Genomic DNA, 17901 nt, shown 5'->3' with positions numbered 1-17901 from the left:
TGAAAATAGTAGTTATGGAAGTGATGGCTTGCTTACTCACTGGAATCTTTCTTAAGCTTTAGCATCACCTTTCCATCAAATTAAATAAGGTTAAATGTAGACCTTGTCATTTGCAGTATGATTGTGCTAGTATTGGAAACAAACCTCTAGAGTACTGTCGTACTGCTGGATGTAATATTATCCTATAAATACTCTGGTTGATTTTACTTAAACCACTCATAATCATCCTGGGCAGTGCTCAGGAAGCCTAGAAAGCGATGCCTGATCCATTCTAAAATAGTATTTAGAAGTATCTTTTTTTCAATGAAACCACAGAGATAGCAGAGGGAAGTGTTCTTTTTAAACTCATCATGTTGAAAAAAAAACCTGGTGTGTATTGCAGATTATCACTGAAATTTACTAACTTTGTATTATAGTTTCAGAGTTTCTTTTAGAGTAACTGATGAACATGAAAATGATACCACCTTAAGGATACTGAACTTTAGTAAGCATTAACTAAAAAACAGAGTTAGTAGCATGAGTACAAAGGCACAGTGAACCAGTATTAGAAGTGCTTATCCAACAGTAAAACTAACTGTGTTCATAATGTCTATGACAAACAGATAAAGTTAGCAATAGCTGAATGCTTAAAAACTAAAACAAAAGGAAATAAAGAAAGAAAAAGCAATGTTAAACTGTATAGAAGAAATTCTTTATTATCATCGTGTTGATACTTCAGAATTCTTCATAGACATTTGTCACTCACGATCAATAGGACATTGGTGTTGTACATAGCATTACTCTAAACGTAGTCCAGTAAAGCCAGGGTGGGTTTTTTTTTCACATTCATATGTGACAAAGTAGCCCAAGGTTACATGGAATATAATTTTTTTTCTTAGCTATACATCAAACACTATATTATGACTATGGACAGTTACGTTTAAAATACTTTACATTCACGGTTTGCTATAAACAAGTTGATAAATACAATATTAGCTATAACAAAAGAATATATTCATATATTTCTATATCTTCTTATATATTCCACATATATTTGTTTTTTTCTTTGTGGCTTTATTCCTTTTTCTGTTATGATTCAAGGTTAGACTCCTTCAACTTCATCCCAATAAAAAAAACAAACAAAAAAAAAACAAAAAACAGGAGAAGATAAAAAATATCACTAATACAAATTGTTGGCACTTCTATGATGATGAAAACAGGAACACTACAAGTCGTGTTTCAAATGAAAATATAAGTGTTATAATCAAATAACATAATCATTAATATACAGCACAAGAAAACGAAGCATTTGATTGTTGTATTCTGTGTAATGTGCGCTAACAGCATATAGCATGGTTTGCAACATAATCCCAATACACAACTCACACACACACACCCTCACACACACACACACACACACACATGCTCTCACTGTCCTTTCTCTCATTGTCTCCTTGAAGGAAAAGCTACAGAGATTCTTTAGAAGCACTAAACAGACAAAAAAATGGAAGATAAAAGTCACACAACACAAATACAAAGCTGTTTGTAACAGATACGCCATTTGTTTTGGTGAATTTTTTCCCCTGCACCTTAAGTGAGCAGCCAGAGACTAACCAGGTTATAAATTAGCCATTCTTTGAGGCTAAGATTTAATTATAAGTTTTCCTTATGCTTCTGAAAGCGTAAGAGCTGAACGAAGCCTGCCACTGTTCTTTGAAGCTTTGGAGTAATACATGCATTATTCCCTTTACTATAACACAGTGTGACACAAAAGGATTGTTTCTTCTTGGTTTTTCATTTGATAAAGAGCTTGACCTTGATGCACTGTTGACTCCCAGCTCTTTGAAATTTGTGTCAAAGGACTAGGAGATTGCCATCCACAAAGCGGTTGGATTGTAGTGGGTTCCTGAGTCGACACAGTGTATTTTATTTCTTTGTCTGTGAACTGTAAGAAACATAGAGTGTCTTGCTTGATAAGGCACTGACATTGATAAGTCACTGTGCACACAGAATGGTAAGAATAAAGACTTTCTTCCAATAACAACGCAATAATAAAGAATCTTTAAAACAAGTTTCAAAATTATAACATTTTTAGTCCCCTGTTTAGTAGTATACAGGGAAATGGGATTGCTTCTGTTTTAAGTTTTATACCTTCCAAGAGATAATGAAAAGTGTACAAAATGAAAACTAAGGTGTATAAAAATCATGAGCAAATAACTGTAAATTTTTCCCACAGTGTGATCCTCCCTTGGTAGTGGAAGCTGTAGAATGATTTCCAAATGTTAGCAGGCAGGCTCTTGAATCAAAATGCTTGAAGCCACTGTTGACAACAAAGGCCTTGGGTGGTAAATGCAGAGAGAAGAGGGAGGCTGCTGAGAGAGGTTGGAGCCTACTGTTCTTCTTGTCTGTCTGACCACAGGTGGCACACAGGAACTTCAGACACCAGATGTGAGGATGGATGATAGCATTCTGGGTACTGTATTTGTGATCAGATGGCCAACCAGTGTCTGAGCTGTAACACAATAGATATACTCATCCATACTTCATTGCTTACTCACAAGGGTCTGTTTTATCAACATGCTAAAAGTACCTTATTATATTTTGATATTGTTCTCTGTTCAGTAAAATGACATTACATTACATTTGTAAGTCTACCATACATTTTGTTTGCCTCTCATGCACACTTTGAGACAATAGTCAATAGTCAATAGTTAGTAGACACACCTGTGTTCAAATCCAAATTAATTACAGCCATTTAGCCAGTTCATATTTAAACAAAAAAATGTGAGCCTTACTTTGAACTGCCGGACTTTTCCTTCAGCAACCATGTGATGTTCATGTTCTGGAGTGATGCAGTAAGCTATCCTCTGCAAAACAAGTAATTACGACAAATCAGTTCTAACAGAAGCATGTCCTCTATTAAGTACACACACACAGATAGATAGATAGATAGATAGATAGATAGATAGATAGATAGATAGATAGATAGATAGATAGATAGATAGATAGATAGATAGATAGATAGATTTTTTGAATGAGTTCTTCTAAAGAACATGCAAAATACTTTATCATGAGGAAACTTCAGCCAAAAAAATGAATAGGCATCATAATAGTTTTCAGCACATGCCCTGAGAAACCTGAGAATAATATTTATCACTGAGGATCAATGGGAAATGCCAGAAGGATGAAGGAATTGTTACAATGGAGTGGCGTTAACAATAGTTAACTGCTAAGTGTTCAATATAGGTCTCAAGAGTTTAACAAAAGCAAATTCACACAGCATTAGTGTACACCAATGGAAGTGACTGAATCTAGCTACTCTTATGTAAGATTAATTTTCACTGTGTTTGATGCTCTATTTTATGTGTATTGTATACGTATGAAGAGTGATGCTTTTTTCACCAACTACTTATTTATACTTCTAGTTGCTCTTTGCACTAAAAAAGAAATAATAATTCTGAGCGATGATCCTTCAAATCAAAAACAGGTTAATCTAAGCAAAAAATGATGTTTGCTTTGGGTGCGAGATTGAAGTCCATGGTGAAATATTGGACTAGCAAATGATCAGAATGAATGTTTTTTTTTCCAGTGACAGATGAGACCCATGAGAAAATATCCATCAAAGAATATAGATAAATTAGATTTTTGTTTTAAAATGTTTCTAACAAAGTGCTTCCTACAGTGAAAACGTCTTTTATATTTGCTTCTTTTCAATGATCAGCCTGCTGAAAACCTTAGTCAATATATATATATATGTCTTGATACACACTTAATCATCCAGGTAAGGAAATTCAAGAAAGTTGAACCTGTTTATCTGGAAATTGTGTTTTCAGTGGGAGAGACAAACTGAAGAAGTCACTTGGATGAGTCACGAAATTAATACAGTTACTTTTAAACGTTGTGTGCTGAACATATCCTGATACAAACCTCTCGGAAGGTTCCTGATAGACTGCAGAACTTATACATCGCATAAGAAGGAACCATCAGCATGGAGGACAATGCCACACCCCAGCCGATTTGGTTGGCCCATTCAGGGAAGACGTAGTTATCATAGCTCAGGTCTGATGATGTCAGACTGGCTATTACCACAAACTGTTGAAAATAGAACAGAAAAGAGAAGAAAAAGAGAATAATAGACACAATATAAAGGTAAGATCTATTTGGAGTGATAATGGTCTTAATGTCTGAAATAAAACATGCATAGAATTGTAAAACAGGCAACAAAGGCAAAAAAAAAAGGAAAAGAATAAAAGGCAGGAATGTAAACAGAAGAGTGAAATAAAAGCTCAGCCAGGTGAATGGGGAGTTGAAGGAGCTTAACATGTAACTGCTGACTAATGTTTTTACACAGGGTTACAGCTTGGCGGGAGAGTGTTTTGGAGAGGATGTGTAAGGTTCTTGTGCAGTTTGCAGTAGGGAGATTGCAAATACAACTAGAACTATTAATTGAGACTAATTAAAACTAACCTGAAACTGAGGAGGTTTTAGATAAGGAAGAATTAAAACGGATATAAAATGCATCTGGTCTTTAATTGCAGGTGTAACCATGAAGATTTTTGGTACATATTGCAGGTTGTTGCTCATTATAGAATTGTGCTCATGTTCATAAAAGCAAAAAGCTATACAAGGGGTCTATGATTTCGTTTGTGTTTTAATAATTTAGGTATGGTAAAATTAAAGGTTTCTAGACAATTTAGAGAACCAGTGAGAAGCATAATTAGATGATCAGAAACTGAGTACTACATTTAAATCACCAATAGGGATGGGAATTGAGAATTGATCTGATCAGTTCTTCAAAATTGTTAAATTGCTTGCCTGTTGATTCCCCTTTTCATTTCCACTTAGCACTTGCACTGCTACAATCAGCTGATTTCATTTCTTGTGGAGTGTAGAGTGTGGATATGACCATTACTTTTAAAAGGACGAGAGCACGATGGTAAAGTGAAAACCAGGACAGAAACAACTGCATTATGTTGTTAACCCTAGCTTTTTGCAACCATCTGCACAGACACTGTGCTAATGCTAAGCTAGCCAAAAACCCAGACTGATGTTAAAGCTGAGTGCTCAAAGCTGGCAGCCCAGCAGCCAGACCCAAAATTTCAAAAGGTAGCAAACAGATGAGCAATCAGGCTGCAGCCTCCACTTATACCTGTCCATGTTTCTAAAGTAGAATCACTGCAGCGATCACTTTAAAGTCTCTTTGTCTCCATCTTTGCTTTGTGTTGTTGGGTTTGTGGTCATATCTCAATACTACGATAAAGATCATATACTGTATGTGTCATTAGGATAGAGATTTGTGTTGGTGTATGGGACTATAGCCCATAGATTTACATTGTTAAATTGTAATTTAAGACAATGTGTTTTGGGTCATTTTACAGAGAAATGCAAAAGTAATGTAACAAGTAATATAATGAATTACTTTCTCCTCAAATTAATTATGCAAAATACTCCATTACACATATTGCACATATTACACAAATTTGTAATTTGTGTAATAAATAACTTTTTTTGAGTAACAACCCCAATACTGATTACAGTAAAAACAGTAAAGTTCTCCCACATGCACAAACATTTGCCCACACAATAGGCAATTAATTTGCATTAATGGAATGCCTTTGAAATGTTGCCTAGTGATGGTGGTGACACCAACAGAGCCAATAACAACCCAGTGAAAAACAAAAAGAAAATCAGTAAGGAATTAAAGCAATAAGACATTGATAATAGAATTGGAATCACTAACTCCTTATCAATTCTTATCCCTAACAAGCAACACACATGTGCAGAACATGATTGAAAAATGATATTTATGAAACTAATTTAATCTGTTTAACTGTTTATGCTTCAATAAACTGTTCTCCATCTCTCGTGTACTAATATATGAGAGGAAGGCATGTGATTGATCCCAAATTCTTTCAGCATTCATTGAGACAGTATTTTCCCAAGTCTTGTGAATGAATGAATGCATTCAGATTCTTTAATGAAGTTGGCTGTAAAAAAAACAGCAATGCTTCTAATGGCCACAAGAGTTTGTTGCCTTGTAAGACATTTTTGCCTGTAAATCTAAGTTATAGTCCAGAACAAATTATTACTTCACACAGAGAAACACATGGACACTTAAGTGTATTCACTGACTTAAAAAGTAAACACTGAATTCACTGCCATATCGCTGCCATATTACTTATCTCCTAGCTTACTAACAAATTAAACTTTTTAGTTTTCAGGAAGGATATGTATTCTGTTGGTGTACAAAAGCATGTAACCCGGGGAATTCCCTGTATACGAAAATGTATACATAAACAATGGTAACTTGTTATTATTCATTACAATATGTAATTTTACTAATTTCTGCAAACCACCACGCATATATATTAAAGGAAGCACATGGCTGTCTACACCCACTTTTGCATAACAGTGAATCGAGCAATGCGCTTCCTCTAATGCACGTGGAATAGCGCACTGCTAAATCCACCTGCCAGTGAGGAACTCGCCAGGAGGCACGCTAAGGTTCAAACAATTCTCCCTTATCCCACCCTCCTTCTGTGCTTATGTGCATATGTGCTCTCTCTGGTGTAGTAAATGTTTTTGTTTTTTTTAAGTTCTCTATTCTTTCTCTGTTTTTTATTATTTCTCATGTTACATCTTGCATGAGCTAACCAGTACTGTATCACTGAGAAGGAAACTTAATGCTGGAATGAAATGGACCTGCTGGATTATCGTAGGGTCTTTACCTAGCAATATAAAGCACCTTGAGGCAGCTATTGTTGTGCTTTGGTGCTATATGGCAGCCTCGCCTCTGTCAGTGCGCCCCAGGGCAGCTGTAGCTACAATGTAGCTTGCCATCACCAGTGTGTGAATGTGTGCGTGAATGGGTGGATGACTGGTTGTGTAAAGCGCTTTGGGGTCCTTAGGGACTAGTAAAAGCGCTATACAAATACAGGCCATCTAAATAAATAAAACTGAATTTAATTAAATTGAATTGAACTGGACCTCAATGCAGCTTTCAAACATTAAGAATGCAAGATATTCAAATAAATTAAATAAATAAATACATAAAGTAAATAATAATTCCAAGAAATCCAGTCACTGATTCTTGAAACATTTTAGTTTTATCTGGCCTTGCTGAGTTTGTGTCTTGGTCTGAGCTCAGATACTATGCCTGTCCCAGAGTATCGGACTACAATCTTTCTTGTTGTTGCCGCTCTCACCAACAGAAAAGCAGGGCTGACATATTTCCAGCACAGCCTCCAGTAGAGTCCTGGCTTGAAGCCCATCATTCGCTCAATATCTTCACTGAAGCGATCCACACCTGGGGCGAGCATAAAAAGTTAAACAGCGAAGGTTACTAATCAGTGTAGGCTTCAGCCAGCTCTTTGTGCCAAGCATGTAGTCTCACTGGACACAAGGAGAAAATGCAACATGGTTTACACCCTCATAGTCCACTATTATTTTTCATGAGTGACCTGAGATAATCTAAACCTGACATAACCCATCAAGCATCTTATTCATATCATTATTTCAAAGAAATGACCATGTTGTTATCAACATTTCTTTCTGCCTCCTAGATATTTTAATCTATCTATATCTATCCAGTTTTGCTTGTCTACAGATGACTTAAAAGATTAGATAGGTGTGATGTGCCAAAAAGTATTCTGTCTTGGACTTGGTTTATTCACTTTTCTCTCTCTCTCTCTCTCTCTCTCTCTGCCTCTGTACAACTCTCTTAATGACACTTTTAAGTCAAGTATGTTATCTTGTTCATCCCTGTGCTGCAATAGTGCAAAATACAAACAAATGCAAACTGGATATGTGTTCCACTAAGGCAAAACTCATCACTAAACTTAATTTTCTGCTTGTTGGTCTTCCCTTGCTTAACCTATGACAGACTGTCTGCTTTTTTCCACCATTTAAATTTCTGTCTTATCTATCCATTTTCTTCTGCTAATCCAATTCAGGTTCACAGGACAGAGAACAACTAAGTTTTGCACTGATTTGCAGAGATCTTTCCCTCAAAGGAGACAGGTGGACCAATTCCATACCAGTAAAATCCTAACAGGATTTTAATGGGATAAATGTTCATCCTCTCACTTTAATTGGATACCTATCTGTATAATATAGATACATATACAGATATACAGATAAATAACTTAACAGAATATTAAATAATAAAGAACACCATGGGCATACCTACCATAAAACCACGACACTCCAATGGCCTCGATCAACACACCAAAGAGTATTGAAGTCCCTGCTGCATGCCTATCTAACAAGGTCAGGACATACATTCCACCCTACAAAGCAGGAAAGAACCATCATTTAGTGTGTGTGCCATATATAACTGTTTTACTTTGAAGATAATGCAGCTGGTGAAATCAACCAACAAGTCTCTCTCAACGTAAATGAACTAATAGACGTCATATACAAATTTTGTTCTAAAAGATTATTTAAAATTGAGTTTGTGGAGTTGGCATCTCAGGATGATATGCCATGCACATTTGACGTAAGTAAATCTTTGATTTGCTCTGTTTCCTTTCTCAAGAATACGCCAAAAGAAAGGCATCATTCACTTTACTAATAATTTTACTGATCTGATAAAGGGAATAAACCATGTGATTCACTAACACAATTTCATCCTGTCTCCAAAGTTTATATTTCCACAGTCAGCATGAATTTTACCTTGCTGGTGATACCATGTGAATGAAAACTGAATATTGGCTTTAATTAAATTATGATTTGTTATCAGAGCTGGTCTTTTTCTTTGAAAGAGTTTGTTTCGTGATGGCATCAAGTCATGAGACTGAGTCCCTTGCATTTTAAATGTCAGCTGTGTTTTACAAAGCAAAAGTATATTACAAAAGTAAAATATTTAAAACAATATTTACTAATTAGATATTCATGAATAAGTAAATAAGCAGATAAACATCCAGTCATACTGACGTTGGTAACGCAGAGCAGAGCAAACAGGAAGGTTCCAAAAGCTGTAGCGAAGGTGAAAAGCTTTCGGTTTCTTTTGAGAATCTTAAAGTCATCTGACAGGCCTGTGATGACTGCCTCCATGCCACCCATCTGGGAGGGGACACACAAAAAGACACAAGACACTCAGAACTGAATCTGAGCCATAAGTGAACTCCAATGGCAATCATACAACTGCAACTTTGCAATTTCAGTCAATACTGTTATGGCAGTGTTTTAGCTACAAGAGGTGGCTTCAGAGGAGAAAAACCTTAGTGAAATATCTACATATCACACAAAATGGCGATAGATATGGTATATTATAAAATAATTGGAAATCCTCAAATCTGTACAATATTTTATGAAATAATAATAATTGTGAAATAGTTATTACTCTGTCCTAAGATTAGAGTGGGATACAGGGATGCAGATCATCTTTAAATATGTTAATAATATCCAAAATACAAACTTTAGGTATTTGGCATGACTGACAGTCTAGATGACTTATGATATAAGAGCTTTTTCATGCAAAAATTCATTTGGTTATAGTGTAACAATATTTCTATTAATATTTATGTTTGTAGTTGTCAATTATCTGTTTATTTTATTCATTCATTTTATTATTATTATATTTCTGTTCTTTTACTGGCATGTTGTTCGCTAATCATTTGATGACACCTGAAGCCACACATACATTATGCTAGTTTCCTTTTGTTTAAATGTACCAACATTTTTCATGTTTTGTGCCAATAAAGAGTCTAATGAAATAAATACCGTTATACTGTTTAATATTTTTATTACACACCCCAATCTGTTCTATGCAATAAGTGATTGGATCGATAAGTTAATTTTTTATCTATCTATCTTATCTATCCTGTTGTTGTAGTTTAACTTGACAATGTTAACTTAACTGTCAAGTCGACAATACTGCCAAGCAACATACGACATGTCACACTGAAAGAGAATTGTGTACACATTAAGGTCAAACCATTGTGGACACTTTTGTGTAGACAGTGCTAAAGGAACTTGGCCATATGTGACCTCTGAGTATGGTGTGAGTGGAGCTCTATTGCTCCTCAATGTCTTTTTGCTGCATTTACAACTGTGCTTGGAGGTGTCTACTTTTGTTGCATCATTTGTGAACCACAGTAACACATTTTTCTCAGAGTGCACATTATTATTTACACTTTTTTCTCTCTTAATAAAATTATTTCTTGTTGTGCATACATAATAATGTATTTCAGCTGTAACATTCACCACACAACTGCTGCCTTATTTTTGTCTTTGGGCTTTTATATATTTTTACAACTTAACATATTTATTTTCCACTTGCATAATGTGTGAGCAGTGTTGGGAAGGTTACTTTTAAAATGTATTCCACTACAGATTACAGAATACATGCCCCAAAATGTATTTTGTAACGTATTCCGTTACGTTACTCAATGAGAGTAACGTATTCTGAATACCTTGGATTACTTAACAACTAGATTTTTAAATCTTAATATAAAATGAGTAACAGTAGGGTGGACATTAGGTAAGGCTGCACTTTTTGCAGCGATCTATAGAAAACTATTCCGCACGTATATAAAACAGGTCCGCGGCTCCGAACCGTAATAAAGGGACCTCTGGCTAATACATCGGGTTCGTGTCGGGCTCGTAGCCGAAAACTAGCTTTAGTTTGTTGTCTGGGTCAACTTTGCTAACGAGAGACAGAGAGAAGCGTTGAAAGGCTGCTCCAAAGGAACTTATTGTTTCGGAAGAAAACACGAACACAGTGTACAGTCCAGTCTTAATAGCTTACTTACAACTGGACTACACTGCCCATGAGGCTACATTCTTTAGAGCTATGATTGTAAACACTCTGCCTATTGCCTTCATATTAAATAATTTTTTGAACAATAATTTTTAATAATATTTCTTCACGTCATTATGCGGGCTGCAAGTAGAGGTGACATGGGCCGTGAGATTGAGACACAGGCAATAGAGCCTCTTAATGCGTGTTTTGTCTGGGCGTTGAAACCAAAAATAGAGAGGGCATAGTCTAACATATGAAACAGGAAAAGACCGCCATGTAATCCCTTTATTTCAGCAAAGTAACTATATTATGAATACCACCTTTTTAAATGGTAACTGTAACAGAATACAGTTACTCATATTTTGTATTTTAAATACGTAATGGCGGTACATGTATTCCGTTACTCCCCAACAGTGTGTGTGAGTAATTATATATTTATATATAAAATATAGAGATAATTGGAAAATAACTGTTTATAAATAAGCGGTCCACTTTCAGTTGTAAGGATATGAGTTTAGTTTAAGGAGCTGCTGTAATAGTCTGTAGTACTTACTGCACTGTCAATGCCTAAAGTCAGCAACATGATGAAGAACACAATGGCCCAAAATGTTGAGCCCGGAAGTGTTGAAATTGCTTCAGGGTAGATTATAAACACCAGACCTGCACCTGTATATACAATGAACAATTCAGCGTTCCTGTATGTATCTATGTGTATTCAGTATTAAGTACAGATGATCGAATACTGTATCAATCGTTCCAAAGTTAAAAATCACATATAAAATGCATTACAGCAACATAGGTTAGTGAGTGATGTCAGTCTTACGAATGCTTTTGCTGCTATGTGAAAACTTACCCTCTGTTGCCACATTTTCTACTTTCACCCCATGTTTTTTAGCCATATATCCGAGCACAGAGAAGATGGCAAACCCTGAGAAGAAACTGGTAACGCAGTTCACAGTGCTGGTCAAGAGAGCATCCCTAGATTAAGAAAGCACATGCAAAAATAAAAAGTTAAGAAGGAACAGTTTTCTTTTTTTCGGTATACCTTCTATTTTTAAAAGTGCCAACTATCCGACCTTTTCGATCTTTATAGTACACAATAGTTCCAATGAGCTAGTATCATTCGTTCACATTCTATGGCATCAAACATTGTTAAATCACTGCTAATATAAGTGCTTCTCTTTTATGGTAATCTGCATCACAGTTTGTACTGGGTCAAGAAGGCAAAGCTAAAATGAAGCCGAATGTTACTTGTTATCTTTCAAATGTTTCATGGATTGATTTACATATAATACATAATGAGAAACTTTTGTCCCTTGCTTCTAGTAGGTGGTTGGAAAGGCGATTATGGTGCTTGGTCACTAACTTGCTGCTGTTAGACCAAAAGAACAAATCCAACTTGACCTTGACATCTTTATTGGTTTAGTGAGTGACTCATCTCAACAACAAAAAAATTTCTACCCCCTAACACCACCCCTTTCGACATCTATTTTTAGTTTATAGGCTGTGAAAAATGTATTTTTATTCAATTATTTGTATTCATTTCACTTCTGTAAATGTATTTAATGTCAGGATCCTGGGTCTCTCGACCCAGCATTTTGAGTTGTTTGTGTCTTTGTGATTTTGCATTATGATTAATGTTTCAGGTTATTTTTGTTAATCTTAGTTTATTCCATAGTGTCCAGTGTTCTAGTTTAGGTTGCAGGTTTTAGATATCACCCTGGGTGAACATTGGGCGATTGTGGCTCAAGAGTTGGCAGTTCGTCTTGTAGTCGGAAGGTTGCCGGTTCGAGCCCTGGCTCGGACAGTCTCGGTTGTTGTGTCCTTGGGCAAGACACTTCACCCGTTGCCTACTGGTGGTGGTCAGAGGGCCCGGTGGCGCCAGTATTCGGCAGCCTCGCCTCTGTCAGTGCGCCCCAGGGCAGCTGTGGCTACAATGTAGCTTGCCGTCACCAGTGTCTGAATGGGTGGGTGACTGATTATGTAAAGCGCTTTGGGGTCCTTAGGGACTAGTAAAGCGCTATACATTTACCATACCTGAATCAAATGATTAGTTTATTACCAGGCCTCTGGAGAACTTCAAGACATGTTGAGGAGGTAATTTAGGCATTTAAATCAGCTGTGCTGGATCAAGGACACATCTAAAACTAGCAGGACACCGGCTCTCGAGGCCTGGAGTTCGACACCTGTGCTGTATTCTCTGTTTAGTTCCCTGTGTATTCAGTAGGTTCCCCTCGTGTACTTGCCCTCTGTGTATCTGTGTTTACATTGTGATGTTAGTTCTGGTGCCGTGTTCCCACTCCTTGTGTTCTGTTTCCTTATCCCGTCATGTGCTTCTTCATGTTCTCTTTCTTCCTCCAGGCTGTCTCTGTATGCTTCCTGTTTTAATTTGAAGGTCTGTGTCTCATGTTAGTGTATTCTGCTTTGCTTCTTTGTCTTGTCAGCACTGATTTCTCCAAGCTTTGTTCCCCTCCTGTCCCCCATTGCCTGATATCTCCTGTGACTATGTAAGCCCTGTGTTTTCTCGTGCTTGTTGCTGGTTTGTCTGTGTTGTCTCCCTGAGTCTCCCTGTGTTCCTCTGCATGTCATCCTGTGAGTTTTGGCTTCAGTTTCATTTGTTAGGTTTTTCCAGTTTAGGTTATTTCTTAGTTCCTGTCCTCAACACCTCCACTTTTGTCTGTAGTATCTCTACTTATAAAGAAAAGCTCACTCATCTCATCAAAGTCAGTGCCCGCATTTGGGTCCTCTCTTATCACAATCCCGGGGAAATCATTTACATCTGTCTCGTTAAACAGGTCTCTGTATGTGATCCCCTACAATTTTCATTTAATAAGACGAATTAACATAGTTTATTAATAGTTTAATGATTACACAAACATGATTAGATTTTAACTGGAATCTGGTGTGTTTTGATATTAGACTTCCTGTTATTTTAAGCTGTTTTTCTTTGTCATAATAACTTCCTTTTCCATTTGTTAATTGAAAATTATTAGGCTAAGTTTTAATTAGTAGGACTTTTATTTCATTATTTAATTATCATTATTTTCACTATTTAGCTGGTGTTCTGTCTCTGTTGGTATTCAAACAAAACTCTTTCCAACTTTGCTTGTTCTTCCAGGCTGCTGCCTTTCAAATAGTTCAAATCTGCTCATTTGCCACTAAGGGCATAATGCAAATTCCACCTGCCAGCAGTCCACTCACATTTCTAAATGGGACATGAGAGGAGGAAGGCAAAAGAGGCCTAGTTTGGGGTTTAGCAAACGTGAATAAAAGAGAGAGGACAGGACAGCAGGTTCCATAATGCATATATCAGAGTGTAGTTAAGATTTAGCTTGGAGGCCTCTGTTATGACTATTATTTATTATCTACTTATTTGACAATATAAGCAGTTAATAATAATATTCACTTATTTAAGCTATTTTTAAGCAAGCGTTGTCTGCCTGTTGCACAAAGCAGACAACTTTCTCTCTTTCTCACTCTACACACACACACACACACACACACACACACACACACACACACACACACACACACACACACACTCACATTCTCTACCATCCTAGAGGGCGTCTCATATATATATGTACATATATATATATACATATATATATGTATATACATATATATATGTATATACATATATATATATATGTATATACATATATATACATATATATACCATAGGTCAAACTCAAAGTGTTTTGCCAACAACATTTCCCTGTAAGAGGACAACTGCAACCTAATTATGTGGAAAAGATTAGTCAAGTCTCCAACCACATTTCCTACGTTTCCTGAGGAAAAGCAGCATTTAAACAGACCGGTGAACATACAGCCTTTGGCTATTATTTGGCAGCTCTTCCTGGCCTGTACTTTATCTGCTCTGCTAACACCTGTTCATTGGGGTAAGTTAGACAGATTAAGATCACCTCTGCAGCATAATCCAATTAAAAGCTGAAAAAACAGGGCAGCTTAAAAGCAGCAGGATAAATTTTGCAGTGGGCTTATTTCAGATTATCACAAATATAATGCAAACTTTTACCTGTAACAGTTGTTGTCAAATTTGTTGTAACTAGAAAATGCAATGAGCACACCAAATCCTGCACCCAGCGAGTAGAATATCTGTGTTGCAGCATCAGTCCACACCTATGCCAAAAGTAACAAGAAAATGTATCAATTCCTAAAGAGAGGGTTCCCACCTAAAATGCCACACAGCCATAGGCTGACGTGAATACACTAACTTTCATTACTTCCCTGAATATCATCTTTGAGAAAACAAATCATTGTCTACCTGCACCTTTTTTTAATCAGCCAGGAACACCAGGCTCTATTTTACAAAACATGTCAGGTATATTATTTATGGATGTTGTGCAAATGTTTTGCAAAACATGAATATCAACCCTTACACACATACATGAGCTCAGACAGTGGAAGACTGTGTCTCAAGATTGTGTGTATAGAGCACATTCATTCATATACTGTACATTCATTCAGTCTGGGAGGCACTAATGAAATTTAGCATTTAACCCTAAGCATGACATACTCCACCCACTACATAACAGTAACTCAGAAAGTGGGCTGTGTAAATCGACTTAGACACTGACATGACTGTTTTTTTTTGCAGCAGGTTAAGTAATGCACCTGAGGGTTTCATGACCTAACTCCTAACAACAACTCAATAACAACTCAGCATCTGAAAAAAGCACAAAAGTGTAAATCTGCATAGCACTGAAACAGGGAATTTCATAGTCTGTCTCTGACCTCTAAAGTTTTTAGTCGCTTGAAGTCAATAGAGAGGTAAGCTTTGATGCCATCCATAGACCCATCTAAAGTTATGCCTCGGATCAGCAGCACAAAAAGGACCACATAGGGCATTGTAGCTGTAATGTACACCACCTGAGTAGGGAACAAACAGAAAACAAAAAGGAAATCATACTTTCCTTTTTTTTCAGTGAACCGTTTTTTCAGTGAAAACGTGCAATACAATGAACTGTGGATATGAACAATCATCCCACTTGGTATAAAACGATTGAGAAAAAACTAAGAAAACTGTTTGTTGATCCATGGCTGTACCTTGCCGGACGACTTGACACCTTTCCACAGGCTGAAGTACAGGATGAAGACTACCACGACCAGGCACAAAACCAACTGCCAGCGAGGCCAGCCCAGGTCCTCGATACCACTACTTTCATGAAGATTCAACACACCCCGTCTGCAAAAGATGATAAATAGCATTATATCATGACACCAAGAGGGTTTATCTTGCCCTTTTCATGCAGTGTATACTTCCATTCAAACAATTTTTAGTATTTCACAAGCTATTTTTGAAGAATTACACAGCATTGTTGGTAAATAACAAAGCCATAAATCATATATCTATTAAAAATTATACAAAAAACAAGTGCTATATATCAATTTAAACTGTCGTGTAACACTGCTTTTAGCATAGGTTGTCACAGATAAAGCATCTTAAATTCATTTATGTATTTATTTTACACTGAAGCTATATCTTACCAGACATGCTTTTTGATGAATAAGCTCATTCATTTTCTACAACAGTTCGGGTAGTCTTAAAAATAGTAAGTTAACAAGTGTCCTGGGTAAAAACAACTTGTGGGACAAATGTGTCCCAACATTTCCAACTAGTAGCTGATGGTTTCCTTAGTTTGTCACTTAACATTGTTGGCTTGTAAATGTAAGGGGGCTTGATCTGTGTCCCAGCATTTTGAGTTTATTTTGTATTTTTGATTCAGATTCATTTGTGTCAGCTGCGTTTTCCCAGGTGTTTCCACTTCCCTCATTACCCTTCTGTGTATTTAAGTCCTCTGTCTCCCTCTGTTCAGCGTTGTTTCGTCTGTTCGCCTTAGATCATGTCACATCAGGTCCCAGGATTATTTTATGCTTCTGTTCAGTTTAATGTTAATGTTTTCTTGTCATGGTTTTCATTGTTAAACCTAGTTTATCCCAGTTTAGGTTTTAGTTTAATTTTTTCTAAGCTCTCTTTGCCTTGTTTTTTGTTTTGATATCAGCATTAAAAAACAGCTTGCTTTTTGTTATACTTAGTTTTTCTCTCCAGTGTCTGCTTTTGGGTCCACACCTCAAACACTTCGGCCTGCCCGGCTCTGACAGTAAATTTAAGGGATGAAAGTTGTTTGAAATTGGATGAAAACGCATCTAGCTTCCAGGCTTTCGAAGTGAATTAACTGCTTTCCTTTGTCACCCAACTGCACACAAATGCTTTGAAACTGTCAATAAAGACCTATGGCATTGTTCTACTTTTATAAGGCTATTCCTCAAGCAAAATGCTACTGTAAGATTAAAGGTCGTGGTTCAAAGATTCAAGTGCAGTGTTATGACATAATGAAACAAAGACAGACAAATGGTATCTCTTCCTTCCCTATCTACAGTAAATATTGTTTTCATCTGCTAGGCCATTCTTTGAATGTTTGCTCTAGAGTAATGGGAAGGAAGTTCACAGCGTCCAATGCTTAGAAAAACCTGTACACATATTGTATGGTGAAAAGTTCATCTTTCAGGTTACTTAATATGTCATCCTAAAATATTAGCATGTCTTCCAGCACATCAAAAAATCACTTTTCTTTCATAACACATTTAGAAGCAATACAAAATTGGCAAATTTAAGTTATAGAGGAATTAAATGAGATAACAATGTCTTCATGAGTGCATTTTCTTCTGAATCTTTACAGTGACTTTTCTTGATGATCAAATTAATTTTGGGCAAAGATTATAAGACTACACACTGGTCATAGATGGATAAACTCATGAGATCTTTCTTTTATTGTTAACCAAATAGAAATTTTTACTTTTAAAAGTTTCAAAGTGCCACATAATGTTGGATTGATTATGAATGTCTTCTAAGGAGCTTGAAAAGAAAGTGAGTGAATTTTTTTTTAAAGATCTTTAGGTAAAGAAGTCCAGTCGCTTTCTTCCAAGCTCCTTAGACTACCATGACCTGAATGAATGAGAACCAACACAGACATAATGAATATCTGTTTTTATACAGTTATTCATTACTATTACTAAGAAATATCTACAGTTTGGCTGAAGAGTATAGAAAATAGTATGATTTTCTCTTTAGATTAAGATAACAGATAAATGAAATGCTGGTTTTGCTGTTTTTAGGTGTGGTTGCAACATCTGGAATTTATTTAAAATAATAG

At 36.3% G+C, this 17901-nt stretch overlaps 1 protein-coding gene across 3 annotated transcripts in view; it reads right to left on the bottom strand.

The window, feature by feature from the left end:
- Positions 1 to 669: 669 nt before the first annotated feature.
- The window catches only part of slc6a2 (solute carrier family 6 member 2), a 28585-nt gene continuing 11353 nt past the window's right edge, over positions 670 to 17901 (bottom strand). For all 3 annotated transcript variants that reach the window (XM_082554810.1, XM_082554811.1, XM_082554812.1), the window contains exons 5-15: positions 15794 to 15932; positions 15482 to 15616; positions 14763 to 14866; positions 11577 to 11701; positions 11277 to 11389; positions 8914 to 9042; positions 8168 to 8267; positions 7185 to 7285; positions 3907 to 4071; positions 2775 to 2846; positions 670 to 2491 (exon numbers count right to left, since the gene is read on the bottom strand). In XM_082554810.1, the coding sequence (XP_082410936.1) occupies positions 2468 to 2491; positions 2775 to 2846; positions 3907 to 4071; positions 7185 to 7285; positions 8168 to 8267; positions 8914 to 9042; positions 11277 to 11389; positions 11577 to 11701; positions 14763 to 14866; positions 15482 to 15616; positions 15794 to 15932 (1207 nt within the window). In that variant the 3' untranslated portion in view covers positions 670 to 2467. The remainder of the gene's footprint in view (positions 2492 to 2774; positions 2847 to 3906; positions 4072 to 7184; positions 7286 to 8167; positions 8268 to 8913; positions 9043 to 11276; positions 11390 to 11576; positions 11702 to 14762; positions 14867 to 15481; positions 15617 to 15793; positions 15933 to 17901) is intronic.

The sequence above is a fragment of the Aulonocara stuartgranti genome, assembly GCF_965226115.1.
Source record: "Aulonocara stuartgranti genome assembly, chromosome: 1".
In the NCBI taxonomy this organism is placed as follows: Eukaryota; Metazoa; Chordata; class Actinopteri; order Cichliformes; family Cichlidae; genus Aulonocara; species Aulonocara stuartgranti.
The sequence above is the reverse complement of the archived record's forward strand: the minus strand, read 5'-3'. Positions and strand labels throughout refer to the sequence as shown.